Source organism: Triplophysa dalaica, chromosome 10 (assembly GCF_015846415.1).
Source record: "Triplophysa dalaica isolate WHDGS20190420 chromosome 10, ASM1584641v1, whole genome shotgun sequence".
NCBI classification, from domain to species: Eukaryota; Metazoa; Chordata; class Actinopteri; order Cypriniformes; family Nemacheilidae; genus Triplophysa; species Triplophysa dalaica.
The window spans coordinates 7,100,750-7,115,429 of NC_079551.1; the positions used below are offsets into that span (position 1 = coordinate 7,100,750).

The 14,680-nt window shown below is 37.7% G+C and overlaps 1 protein-coding gene across 4 annotated transcripts in view; it reads right to left on the bottom strand.

The window, feature by feature from the left end:
* Nucleotides 1–14,680, bottom strand: part of lrp1ba (low density lipoprotein receptor-related protein 1Ba) — a 177,097-nt gene that overhangs the window by 102,284 nt on the left and 60,133 nt on the right. For all 4 annotated transcript variants that reach the window (XR_008907642.1, XM_056758246.1, XM_056758245.1 and 1 more), the window contains 7 exons: nucleotides 11,856–11,984; nucleotides 11,143–11,283; nucleotides 10,172–10,297; nucleotides 6,175–6,291; nucleotides 2,883–2,963; nucleotides 1,427–1,591; nucleotides 670–852 (listed from right to left, as the gene is read on the bottom strand). Coding sequence is in view for 3 of the 4 variants with exons in the window: in XM_056758246.1 (XP_056614224.1) it covers nucleotides 670–852; nucleotides 1,427–1,591; nucleotides 2,883–2,963; nucleotides 6,175–6,291; nucleotides 10,172–10,297; nucleotides 11,143–11,283; nucleotides 11,856–11,984 (942 nt within the window). In the remaining variant the exon portion in view is untranslated. The remainder of the gene's footprint in view (nucleotides 1–669; nucleotides 853–1,426; nucleotides 1,592–2,882; nucleotides 2,964–6,174; nucleotides 6,292–10,171; nucleotides 10,298–11,142; nucleotides 11,284–11,855; nucleotides 11,985–14,680) is intronic.

Below are 14,680 nucleotides of genomic sequence, written 5' to 3' on the forward strand. Positions count from 1 at the left end.
TTTAGCTGGGTTTTCACAGACTAGATCACAATTTATTTCTTTTTAATAGAAATAGAAAAGAGTTAGACTTTATGTTTAATACTGGTTGTGTTCAGTATTTCACATAAGAAACCGTTGAATTATCTCAGTATTCAGAGAATAAAGCTGTTTTCTCACTGACCTAGGAAATACACCAGTCACCCGTTTGTTTGTTCCACTTTCCAACCCTTAACTTTCGAGATCTCTAAGCTCGACTTCAAGGATCGATTCCGCACACACACATTTGCCCACAAACAAACGAACAAGATACTCTCCTCTCTACCTGAGCCCAGCTCACCGGGGTAATAAACTATTCACAGTCGGCCTCAATCAGAACACATTGTGTGGAAGTCATTCAGGGCGAGTTTGAGAAATCTCTCCAAAACGATCCATTTTAAACATTATAAATTCAGCCCGGAGGAAGCAAAGCAATAATCAGCTCCATTTTGGAGATGGCTTTCCACGTCACTGTCTGGTTTTCCGTAAAATAACAGTGATGCAATGTAATTGGAAGGAGTGCATACTTATCAAGTCACTCCAGGCTAAAACCAATCGATTAAGGATATTTATTTAGCGCCCATCGCCCAAAAAATACATTACAGACACTTCAATTCTTCCATAATGTGATTATGTAATGGATTTTGCTTCTACCTGAGACTTTACAGGTGAACTTGGCATTGTGGTCACACATCCGTATGGCTCCCTCGCAGGCGAACTCATCGCTGCCGTCCTCGCAGTCCTTGTCGCCGTCGCAGCGCCAGATTTCTGGAACGCAGGTACGGTCACCACGGCAACGGAACTCTTTGTCGCCGCAGTCGGTTGTGGTTGAGAGCGCTGGTGGAGGGAAAGAGTCTCGATGGTGAATAAGTTCCCCGCTGAAAACACCAGCTAAGACCTTCTTATTGGTCCAGGCTGGTTTTTACTGGTTAGTCTAGGTTTTGTAACCAGCCTTTTTGTTCTTCATTCTTCATTATTTACTCACCTTCACGTCTTTTCAAAACAGTATGACTAACTTTTCTCTGCAGAACACAAAAGAAGATATTTTGAAGAACGTTGGTAACTGAACAACATTGGACCCCCTTCACTTCCATTGTGTTGACACGAAACCAATGAGACATTTTTCAAAATATCTTCTTTTGATTTACACATATCGGTTTTTAACCCCGTGAAGGTGTACAAATGTGTCTTTATTTTTGGGTGAACTGTCCCTTTAAGAAGCCTACATGAGCTATACTTTATATGCATAAATGCTTGCATTCTCTGGGACTCTAAATGACTTTGACCTTGGTGCTGCTTGTAATTTTAAACAGGGTTTGTGGTGACAAAACTTGTTTTTTGAAGGTGGAAGACACCAGTTTTGTGAGATTGTGACCGTTTTGTCAAAGCTCTGTTTGTGTGTGACAAACACCTGTTCTTGAGCAGGTGGCGTTCTCGTCGCTGAGGTCACCGCAGTCATTGTCCCCGTCACACATCCAGTGCTCAGGGATGCACTTCCCACTGGAACACTGAAACTGAGCTACCGAGCAGGCATGGATGCATCCCACCTCATCGCTGCCGTCTCCACAGTCGTCCTCTAGAGAGAGAGAGAGGGGACAAGCGGAAAGGAAAGAAGGAAGGAATGAAAGAAAGAAAGAAAGAGGACAAGCGGACAGGATAGGAAAGGAAGGAAGGAAGAAACAAAGAAAGGATGGATGGATGAAAGAATGAATGGATGAAAATAAAGAAAGGATAGTGGATGTATGGAAATAAAGAAAGGAAGAAAGAAGAAAGGATTGATAAGACGGATGTATGGATGGGAGGAGGGAAGGAAGGAACAAAAGAAAGGGTAGATGGGTGGATGGATGAATGGATTGGAAAAGGAAGAAAAAAGAAAGAAAGAAAGAAAGAAAGAGGACAAGTGGACAGGAAAGGAAAGAGAAAAGATGGATGAAAGAATGGATGGATGGATGTAGGGAAATAAAGACAGAAAGAAAGTTTAGTGTATGGACGGGAAAAAGAAAGAAAAAAGAAAGGAGGGATGGGAGGAAATAAAGAAAGAAAAGAAAGAAAGAAAGTGGACAGGAAAGGAAGGATGAAGAAAAAGAAAAGATGGAGAAAAGTATGAATGGATGAAAGGAAAGAAAGAAAGGAAGAAAGTATAGTGTATGGATGGGAAAAAGAAAGAAAAAAGAAAGGAGGGATGGGAGGACATAAACAAAGAAAAGAAAGAAAGAAAGTGGACAGGAAAGGAAGGATGGAGAAAAAGAAAAGATGGAGAAAAGTATGAATGGATGAATGGAAAGAAAGAAAGGCAAAGTATAGTGTATGGGTGGGAAAAAGAAAGAAAAAAGAAAGGAGGGATGGGAGGAAATAAAGAAAGAAAAGAAAGAAAGTGGACAGGAAAGGAAAGGAATGATGGAGAAAAAGAAAAGATGGAGAAAAATATGAATGGATGAATGGAAAGAAAGAAAGGAAGAAAATATAGCGTATGGATGTAAAAAAGAAAAGCAGAAAGAATAGATTATAGATGGAAATAAATAAAAAAGAAAGGATGCATAATGGGATGGATGGATGGATGGGAGGAAGGAAGGAAGGAAGGAAGGAAGTAACGAAGGAAGTAACGAAGGAACAAAAGAAAGGGTGGATTGACAATTGGATGGAAATAAAGAGAAGAAGAAAGGATGGATGGATAGATGAATGAGATGAAGAGAATTGGATGTATAAAGGATAAAGGATGGATAGTCCATAGAATCCAAGAATAACAAATCATATTAAAAAAAGGAAGAACACATTGAAAATTACACTAAAACACATAATATAAATTTAATCATCATAATCAATAACGAAATATGAATCAATATTTAAAGTACTCATTATCGCCTTACCAGAATCACAGTGCCATTTGACACTAATGCATTTCCCATTCGTGCAGCTGAAATGTGTCAGTGGCTCACAGGTCGGGAAATCTAAGGACACGAGAAGTACAAACGTGAAGAAAAGACTGAGGGCAACTCACTCGTAACTCAACTTTGTGCCCGTGCCAGCTGGAAATGTAATTATAACAATAAAAGCTGAGATTAAACCTTCGACTAACAGCCTTCACTGAGGAGAAACACAACAATAAACACAGAGTTTGTTTTTGCTGAACTTCGCACCTTACTGCTCTCTCTGGAGACAGAAGCGCTAACCTACCGCACGTTTCAAAATAAACCGACTGCTCAGGTCTGTGTGGCAACACGCATCAAAAAAGACATTAATATCAGAAAACACGTGCCAAGCCGAAGTGAGCGGGCGATCGCAGTTCACAGTCAGCATTTGTGTGCCAGCTTGATTTTGATTTAAAGAAGCCATGCGTGCACTTTAATTACCCCGCGCGCAGCCCGCGTTCACATGTGTGTGCAGATGAAAGCGGGACTGTAACGGTACCTGCGGATATAAAACGATAATAAGATGGGACGACTATCGGTGGAGGAAGCTTCAAACGTGCGCTTCATCCCTTGGAGGAAAAGAGGCGGAGATTTGCTGGTATTTCATCTCTTTCACTCATTTACAAGAAGTCAACTGTGCCGTCGATGACAACTTGAGCCGTCAGAATGGATTACCGTTGGTGTGCGCAAAAGTGAGAGCGTTAACAATGCGCATAATATCACGCAGCGGCTCGTTGTTTATGAATGTTTATAGTTGGGGATTCCTTTGACTAACCCAGTGCTCGAATTGAAGGGGTGGCTAGGGGGATCCGGGATCCCCCATAAGGCATTAAGGGACCCACATAAGAAGTATAAAACACTTTGGGGGGGTCCCTCGGATTTTAGTGTGTGATATTAAATTATAATGACAAATGTGATTAAATGCATGCAATGGATTTGGTCAATTTTGTGAATTAATTATTCACAATCATTTAAATTAAGTTTTTTTATGGGCTAGTAGTCATGTCTCTTTAAATTTGAAACACCCCGCCCCACGTCTAAATACAGCTAAGCGCAGGACAATGAAAGAATCCTGTTCTCCTACGTAAGCCTGATTTTAATATAATATATAATTAGTGTTTTTGGTATAAATTGTATATCGCGAGACTAACCCCCACCAAAAAAAAGTCTTATGAGGGGGACCCCCATAAGACCTGGTTCAATTCGAGCACTGGACTAACCTGTTTATTTATGATAAAGAAATGCCAAGGATGCCATTCAGACGGCACAAAGTGGAACTTTTGGGGGACGCAAGTTTTGGCACTTCTGTACATGACACATGTTTTCATAAAAAACACTGACAAATCATTTTAATGTGGCTTTAAAAGTTGGTTTCAACTTTATCATCAAGATATCAGAGCCACATTTTGTTTTAAGTTATCATGATTAAAGGCCATCAATGCCCTTTCAGGCGAGATGGAGATGATGCTGGAGCTGGCACCCAATTTTGGAGTCGGTCCTCACTGCCGAACACCACATCAAGGGTGCGTGTTTGGATCAGGATCCGACTCCAGGGGCATCGCTAGGCCTCAATTACAATATAAATCTCCTGTGCCCCGGTATAAACTTCAAGTTTAGAAAACTGTATTTTTTCGCAGAAATCTGTGAAAATCCATCTATGCATTATACATTTAATGTAGTTTTCAATTGTTTTGTCTGGGGTATCGAAAGAAAAAAGAAAAGAAAAAAAACTTAAACTGAAAGGCATTTTTGAATAAATATCTTGTATTTATTAAATAGATTTATAGTTTCCCTTGCTTTTACATTTGTTTGTAAGAATTGTTTCCAAATATGTTTGAACTTCTTTTTTCAAATGCTCAAAGTTGGGTATTTTTTCACACCATTTTTAACTTTATGAATATGAAAACGGGCATATATAATAATTAAATCGAATATAAACATCAAATCAATATCATCCTCCAATAAAAAAACATTTCAGCAAAATATCAGATTGCAAAAGTTTAACAAAACTTTTCTAAGTAGTTATTGATTTCTGTCCAGAACATTTGTGTCTTGGGACACTCCCAAAATAAATGATTAATAGTCTCAGGGGAAGTCTTGCAAAACACACAGAGGTCTACAATATCCACTTTAAAATGTTTTATCACCAATGATAGAAAATTTTGTCCCAGTTAATATTTCTACCTCTCAAACAAAGGTTATTAGCTGGAATAAGCACAGGCATAGCGAACCCGCTGGTTTAACAAAAAACTGAGCGTTTCAAAACAACACCGATTAGGTTAAAAAATGCAACAAAACTAAATACCTCCCAATAAAATGAACACACTTTCTACACTGGACACAGCTTATGATTCAATGGATGGACACTAAGTCCGTTTCATCTCATTTGTTTTGCAACAAAATTATGTTTGTCTACACGTGTGAATGAACAGCTATAAATTGCTATTTTACTTTATTATGTAATAGAAAAATAGTCTGCAACATGTAAAACTTGAAACAAAGTGTTTCGCTGGACGTTTTTACTTCACTGTGCACACAATCTTCCTAAAGGGTCAAAGGTGTGACCTTTGAATTAGCATATTGCGCTATGAAATGGCTCAAATTAAAGCAGCCTGGTGTGAATGGAAACTGCAACCTCCACACACCCAACAATAAAAAGATTTCAGACAAACTGAGGAAACGTGACAACAGAAAACGACTTTTTTGATGTAGTTGTACTACTGTAGATTCTCAATACACGTCTATTGTTGATCCTGGCCTCCGGCAATCCAAACAAACTCGACTCGAAACAAAAAATCGGACTTTGGAGAGCTTCATCTGTGTTTTGAAACCAGCACAAACAGAAAATATTACTGGAAGAAAAAAAATTTGTGAACTGTTGCACTTTTTTTAAGAAGAGCATGCATCCTTCAATACTGTAATAAATAAAATTTAAAAAGCCAAAATCTAGAATTCATAGTCTATAGTCAATAAAAAATTTTGTTGAACATCTTTCCTTATAAGATGCTAAAAAGAGTCAGTTTCGATGAAATTGATCATTAATAGGGTTCTATTATATATGATTTCAAGAAAACTTTTATATAACAAGAGGATCAGTAAAAAAGATTAAATAAAATATCCAGAAATCCTTTCTAAATGAAGAAACCACATTCTATAAAAGAAACAAAAAACTAGGAAAATGATGTAAGAAAGATTAAATATGTAAATGCAGGGGAGGAACTTCAAAGCTCTCCGTGTAAGAAAGACTCACCACATGATGAAGATTCATCTGATTGATCCCCGCAGTCATCATCCCGGTCGCAGCGCCAGTTCTCAGGGATGCATCGTCCGTTCTGACAGCCAAACTGACCCGGCTGACAGGTTTGGGCTGTGCGAAGTAAAAAAAAACATCTCATCATTTGCATCTTGTATTACACACGGGTTCACGCACAGGTCTGTAAAAAATGAACACGTACAGTAGGGGTAGTATATCCGAAATCTGTACCAGACATTTCGAAGGTATTGATCGCTGCTTTAAAGAAAGTATAACAAAGGAACTTTGTTTGTGGGATATGAAGTTTTGTCTTTGGACTTTTTTTGAAGGTGAAACTAAGCAAGGAGAACAACAGTAAGACTTGAATGACCAGAAAAGCCTTGATCACAGTCTAACACAAAGGTTGTTAAATTGGTTAGCAGATGGTTAGCACACGATAGGAAGCACTTCTGATTACAAAAAAATTGAAGGACGGAGACGAGACAGAAGACGTTCTTGGAGTAAAAATGAAGTAAAGGGTCCTCAGATCAGACGCAGATGAAAACACTAAAGTTTTAAATGAACAGTTCACACTTTTGTGACAAAGCTTTGGTGACAAGAAAGAGTTCAATCTGTTCCTCCTGTAGCTCAAACGCATAAATGGCTACATAAAGACTATGTTTTTGGTGCTTTTGGAAAATTCGACAGGTTCTGATTTCTTATAGGGGTCATATGACACGGCTAAAATGAATCGTTATCGTTTGTTTTATATGTAATATAATGTTTGTACATGATTTAAGGTTAAAACATGCTGTATTTTCCTACATCTCCTTTTTGCTCCGCCTACCTGAAACGCACAGATTTTTGACAAAGCTCATCGCTCTTAAAAGCGAAGTGAGCTATGATTGGCCAGTGAACCAGTGAGTAGTGATTGGTCGAATACTGCAAGCGTGAGACAGAAATGTAACACCTCTTAACATATTGGGAACATCAGTTTTCAAAGCAATTGTACTGACAGGTACGTCCACCTTACTTGCGTATGCATTATGGCAGTCTTTGACGTAGATTTGTGGGGGTGTGGTTACACAAGGCGTTTCAGGCCGGTCTGGATGAGCATTTGCTTTTAGATAGAATTCATATTTTGTTCCGACACTTTAATTTTAGCAATCTCACGTGTCTAATACATGCATGGGCAACTTACAACACTACAAATACACAGAAAAGCACGTATTCACGCCATATGTCCCCTTTAAAATATCTTTTTTTGTGTTCTCAGGACAATGTTGAGAATTTAGCGGCATCTAGTTGTGAGGTTGCGAATTGCAACCAATGGCTCACTCCCTTCATTTCAAAGCACAACAGTGACCGACACAGGAATAAGATGTCGTCACGTTTTCGCTTGTTTGCCGAAGGACATAACGTATCTACGAAACGCGCTCCTTTGAGCGGTTTGCCGTATATGGCTACTTTAGAAACAACATGAGGAATTCCATGTAAGGGTAACCATGGTGTATGTAGATAGAAATAGCTCATTCTAAGATAATAAAAACATAACGCTTCATCATGTAATATCTTTATACACCTCTGAAGATTTAATTGCATTTCTCTAAATAGATCATTTAAAAAAAATACACACTGGACCTTAAAATCAATGATTGACAACCAAGAAGAGACGATAGGACTCAATTTCTAAAAATTTTAAAAGCGTCTTAAAGTCTGTCATAATGTTGTTCTGTTCTGCTGGTAAGAAACCGCAGACCGTAAGGAAGCTGCTGGTGTCTTAATAACCTTTGAAGGTCAGGTTGTGTTGTTTTAACACAGCTTTGAAAGAAGGCTAACTGAACATATAGCCAAACAGGTGCAGATTTGATTTCTGAAAGTGTAAAAGAACACACAAGTTCGAATGTTTAATGATTCATCAAAACTAGCAACGGAATACATATAAAAAAAAGAACGATGATTGATGAATGGCAAGAAAAGTTGGTTACGGTTTGGCTAACATGCCCAAGTTTACATTACTAGGTCTCATTTAAACCATTTTTGTCGTTAATTTTGGTTTCGAAAGGTGTTTGACACACTGCTAATGAGAAAGTTTCCTTGGAGATAGTCTCAGCACCATCCGGGGGTCTTCGGCATGCCAAAAACCCTCGTTCTTAATGATCTGACTAAGCCTAGCAGAACCGTGCAAACCCTTTTTCTTTTATTTACCTGTACATCTTGCCTGCGAGCCTTGCTATTCCTGTCCATTTGATTAAACTTACATTTTTTCCCTCTGGTTGCTAGATTAATTATTCCCCTCAAGATCTCATTCTGAAATTTCAGGTTTGAATGTGACCTTGTTCTTTATTCGTTAAAAAGTTTAACAAGGAGTTTTAATAATATAAATGATCAAGAAATGTCGATGTTAAGGAAACACTGACGGCACAGCGGCGTTTTAATGCAATTTTGAGAACTATTGTTAAGTCTTTCATGACTACAACTGCTGAAACAAATCGGTTGCTTGTTAATAAGTACATTTGACATTAAACACAAATCTCAAACTATAAATTCAGAAGAACACACACTCTACAAACTAAATCTTCCTTTCGGATCGAAGACTATAGACCTCTTTGGATGTCGTAAACAACGCTGGTTCAGAAGAACGTCCTGTTTCAGATTTTTAACACTATACACAAACATTTAAACAAAATACAAACCAAGAGAATATTTATGACAGATTTAAAGATCCCATTCCCTGCAATCCCATTTTTCAACCTTTAGTTAGTGTGTAATGTTGCTGTTAGAGCATAAATAATTTGTTTAACACATAAAAAACATAATCAAGCATCAAAAACAGCAAAAGACTGGCGCCTTTAAGATATAAAAAAATCTTTAAGGTTTAATTATATATGTACGATTTTAATAGTTTTAATGAATAAATAAGGACTATCAAATGATTATTTGCCATTAATCGCATCCAGAATCAAAGTTTGTGTTCACATAATATACTGAGTGTACTGAGCATATTAATTTTGTATTTATAAAAACATACACATGTAGAACAAGCAATATAAATATAAATATGAAAATGTAGAAACATTTATATATCATTTAAATTATTGGTAAATATAGATAAATAAATTATTATCAAAATATTTATATATGGGTATTTATACACATATATATATATATATATATATATATATATATATACACTCCAAAAAGAAAAAGAAAAGGGAAGTGCTTAAAAACTGCAAGCTGGCACAAATATTCATTTTCACCTCCAACACTCTTCCAAACAGTTTCCATTGATTCTCTTAAAATTCTTCAGCAAAGATCAGATTAGCGAACAGCATTACAAACAAAGAAGAACATTTTCTCCGGTCTATCTAAATGAAATCTACCAATGCCTGTAAGCCAAATGTGTGAAATGTGTCTACGCCGCCTTTATCAAGTGCCTAAAGCTCTGACTATACAGGTCTGACGACACAACATATCTTAAACACAACCTCTTTACTACAATATTGATGTTTTGGTTTATCCTTACATCAGGGAAACCCTCGAGGGAAGACATTGCTGGATACTTACACAACACAGCTGTAAGAAACCGTTTCACATATCTGTGATCTCAAACTGGGTGGCAAACCTTCCAGTAGGTATAAATTCTAGTGAATCTATGTCCGAGAGGCTCTCACGGAGGACCTGAGCTCACCGGAGCGTATCAAACGCATGCCACATGTAAATCCCACCAAGTGTATGATGAATTACGATGGCAAACCTAGTTTCATCACGCACACAGTCGGTTTCGACCAGAGGGACACGCAGGCCATCCTGCGGGAAATTATACGAGAGGTGTCGTGCAAAACTCGTCCTCCTCTCGGAGCAACATATTCTCTGATGGCGCTAGCTTTGAGAGAACGTAGCCTACAGCGAGTGAAGCGTCTCCCAGCGGTGGGGATAGTTTGTGGGGTTGTTCTGGATGGTTGGGTGCGTATACGGGCCTCCATGTAGGACAGGGCTCTGGGGTGAAGCTCACCTGAGCATGTGCGGTTGGACTCGTCTTCGTTGCTTCCGCAGTCATCGGTTCCGTCACACAACCATCTCTTCGGGATACAGCGGTTGTTCAGGCATTTAAATTGGTCCGCCGGGCAGCTCCGATTGGCTGAGAAAACAAACATCTTGGTCAGTCCGTAAAAATCACTTTGTATTCCTAACAGACAAGATGGACGACACAATTTTTTTGAATAAATCTGGGTGTCCAACTAAAGTGTTTATTTATATAGCGCATTTTATCATTTATATTGTCGCATAGCTGTTTTGGAGAAAACATACAGTTAGTAGGTTGAAATAAATAATAATAGTTTAAAATGACAAATAATAACAAATATTATATAATAATAAATATATATAAAATAAAAAAGTATGTATTATAATGTATCATATAATATATAATAAAGTATTATTACAATATATAATAAATAGTTCATATGTTTAATAACAGTAATTTACAATAAATTTGTGATGATAATAATAATCATAATGGAATAATTATTAAATATAATTGTCATTAGTATTAAAAACTAAAAACTAACATTTTAAATAATAAATAGTATGTTTTAGTAAATAATAATAATTACATCGTTTTATTAAATAAAAAGTAATAATAAGTAGGATTTAATAAATGTCAATGTTTTATGTTTACCCAGGTGACCTACTTTCGACAGTTTTTCAGTACAATACACAAATCACAACCGTATTGAATAGTATATCCCACAGTGCACTGGGGTCAACTAGACTTTCTGTTTTTGGTGTGATGAACAGCCAGATACATATCAACCATGATTTTTAACATCATCTTATTTGCTAATCTTTTTCATATTTGGTTAGTCAACACAAAAACCTAAAAATACTCAGACATACTATGCAGAAAGTGTTACAGTAGGTTTCCCATAACAAACATGTTTTTGTAGTTTCATGGTTGAATAACAAGGTCTGGAATAAACCTACAGCATAGATGCGGCTCTTCATCGCTGCCGTCCGAGCAATCATCATCGCCGTCACACTTCCACGAGAGCTGAATGCAACGCTGGTTTCTGCACTGGAACTCCGCTGGACCGCAGCGTTTCGTCTTAGTGACCTCTGATGGAGCTAAAACAAGCAAGAAATACATGTCAAGGGAACAATGAATCCTTTCTCGACTGAACAATGAAAAGAGGTCGTAAAAGAGTCCGCTTTCTACACACGCTTTCAATGGATTCAAAGTGAGGCACGATCATAAACACAAATCCACATGAGGTTCAGAGCCAAACCGCGTGTTGAGCCGAGATATTTACATCCCCCGCTGGAATTGGAAATCGATAGACATATTTAGCATTACATAAACACGTGTGATCTTCTGTCATGTTTTCTGTTAACCCCTAAAGTTATTGACTAGTCCGTGTGTTGTTTCAAATCCTGAATATACTAAGTGACATTATTCTAAATGAAAGTAGTACTGTATATGTGAACAGGATTCAATGAGATTCATTTGTGGGTGGGGCTACCCTCTGTGATCCTGTAGATGAAAACCTAGCCAAAAGAGTAGCGTCTGATGGCATGTCCCTCGCTAAAGTAGCATCTTGTTTTGTAAACACACAAGGTTTCTAGCACTTGTCTCTTTGTTGCATCTGGACGTGAAGGTAACAATAACTCTACTTCTTGAGAGATTGACAGAAGCTTACATGTGCAACTGATGTTGTCTTTCTCCAGATGCTGCCCGTCTGCGCAGGCGCACACGTAGCCCGCAGGTGTGGCGAGGCACAGAGCCGAGGGGTTGCATCCACCATGATTTGCAGAACACTGGTTAGTACCTAAGAGAGAATGAGAGCGAGGTAATACGATCAATTTTATGACATTTACAGAAAGCTCACTTACTGAGCAAGAACATCAAAAAAATAATTTTTCAAACGGCCTCCCTGTATTGGCCCATTACATGCCGGTAAGCTGATAATAAAGATGCATTGCTTACAAACTCATGGAAAATGTCAGCTTGGCTCCATTTGACAAGAACGTATTCTGCAGTTTGTGTTTTAAACAGAGATGGCGATAGAGAGGCAACCTGCATTGGAACTTACATGCTATTGAAACGTATATACAACAGAGAAAGAATGCAATTCTCATATAGTCCTAAGATGCAATTTCACATCTACAGGGAAGAAACCCATTCATATGATCTCTTCCTTAGGGGAACAATAAACATTTTGTGCGAATGCGAGAGTTTAAACTGGAGCCACTGATCATTTCATAGAAATACAATTCTTGGCAAATGATACCTCATCTCCGCTATTGTCCAGTCATCCAAAAAAAATAGAGCCATAGAGAGCTAATGTACCGCGAACTCTATACAAACTCTGTTTCCGAACCGAGCTTCTGGACGCTCACAAAATGACAAATACTGAACATTAAAGCAGTTGCTTTTCTACATTATTTACAGTAGGACTTTAAGACCAAATGGAAAATCTGGGCTTTAAACGCAGAAATAAACAAGGTTTAAAAAAAATCCCAAAGCACTTTTACAATTGCCTGACATGTTTCGTAAATGTAGTTTCTTAGGGATTTAAAGAACGAAAACACATAATTTGGCCTCTCAGCTGAAAGCTCAGAGTAGTTATTATGTATTCAGCGCAGCAGTGGGTTCCGCTTGGCTGTGTCGCGTTAGCGTGTCTATTTGCCGCTCACTGTTGAGTGCTTCGCTGGGCAGTGTGGTCTCCCGCAGTTTTGCAGACCCCCTGTGTAACACAATGCCAGGTGCTCATAGCTGTCAGTGGCTGTCATTACAGAAGATGCCTTGGTGTAGAAGACATCTGGAGAACGTCACAAGTATATATATAGTCTGCTTGATAAGAAAATCAGAATATGAATTACAATCATTGATTACTTTTTACCTACTAGGTAACTAGGAGGGTCTATTAAAATCCATTAATACTTATCGACCATTTCATTGTGGGAGGATATTCAGCAAGATGGTTGTTGGATGTCTAGATCACCTCGACCCATCCTAAATGCTTAACCATGGTCAATGACAGGATTCCCGTTTGAAGTCTCATTTGAGCATTATTAAGCGCCACTGTTTAAATTAAGCATGGGATGAAAGCACGCTGTAAAAGATTTATTCGCATTCATGCATTTGGCATATGCCTTTATCCAAGCCAAAACAAAATTAGCAGCATGTCTTCTTGGGCATCAAACCCATGACCTTTGCATTGCTATCTCAACGTTTTACCAATTGAGTTAGCATCTTGTCAAATTTTCACTGAAATAGCAGCATGTGTCACAGTTCAACCACAAGACTTCAATCCCAAGTCATGATGCCCATGATTTATAAATCATTCCACCTGTGCCCACAATGGATGGGTAACATCCGATCAGCCATTGACTGACTGCTATTAAAGGGACAGTTCACTCAAATATTACAATTATTTCATAATTTATTGACTCTCAGGTCATTACTCTGTATGACTTCCTTTCTTCTGCAGAACACAAAAGAAGATATTTTGAAGAACGTTGACAACATTGACCCCCATTGACTTCCATTGTATGAACACAAAACCACATTTCTCAAACGATCTTCTTTTGTTTTCCACAAAGTAATATACAGGTTTTGAATGAGGGTTAAAAATGATGACAGAATTTTTATTTTTGGAGGAATGACGTTTAGCATCTTAAATTTATCTAATATACAAATATCTCAACAGAGACAGTCACTATGATTAACCTTGAACAGAATCAAAAACATAGAGTGCAGCCATCTTACCAGTTCAAAGCACCAAAGAAGAACTAAAACGTCAATTTCTATCAATGGCATTACCATGAACACCCCACTAAGAAAAAAAACTACATTTGGAGAGCCACAAATAATGCCAAAGTTCATTGAAACAAAAAGGCAACTCTAAGCCCAGAACCTGAAAAGACAAAGCATACAGATTTCCTGCAAATCCCTACAAATTGGACATAAAACACAACCTACGCTTCTATGATTCGATTTCCAAAATTGCTAGGATCATGAACTCTTAAGGTTAAAATGACCATTAAATAACCGAATTGCGAAATATCCCCAGAAGAGCATTTATTCAAATTCATGGTCTTGCCGGTGTGGCATAACGTTATAGAATATTCTGCTTTTTAAAAGGAGAACGCATGCGCTGTCGTATATTTATTTTCTAAATATTGCACAGCGAGTGTGTTCCCATACACGTAAGGTTTGGGCTCCTGCAAATTTAAGATTAGACGAATCAGAAAGAAATACACTGTGAAGAAACTGGAATATTCCAAAATAAATACAATAAAATAACATACTTTTTTGACGTTATTTCAATCATACATGAAGAATCCGTAAAAAACTATTTTTGAGCAGCTATAAGGTTAGTTTAAGTAAAAGTACATGTCATTTGTCATAATACATGCTAAATCTGTTAGAAAATCCTGTAGAAAAAATCTGTAAAATTGCGTTTTTTTCTTTAAGTGTAGACTTCCTCACCAAAAGACTTTTGAGCCGCTAGAAGGTTAG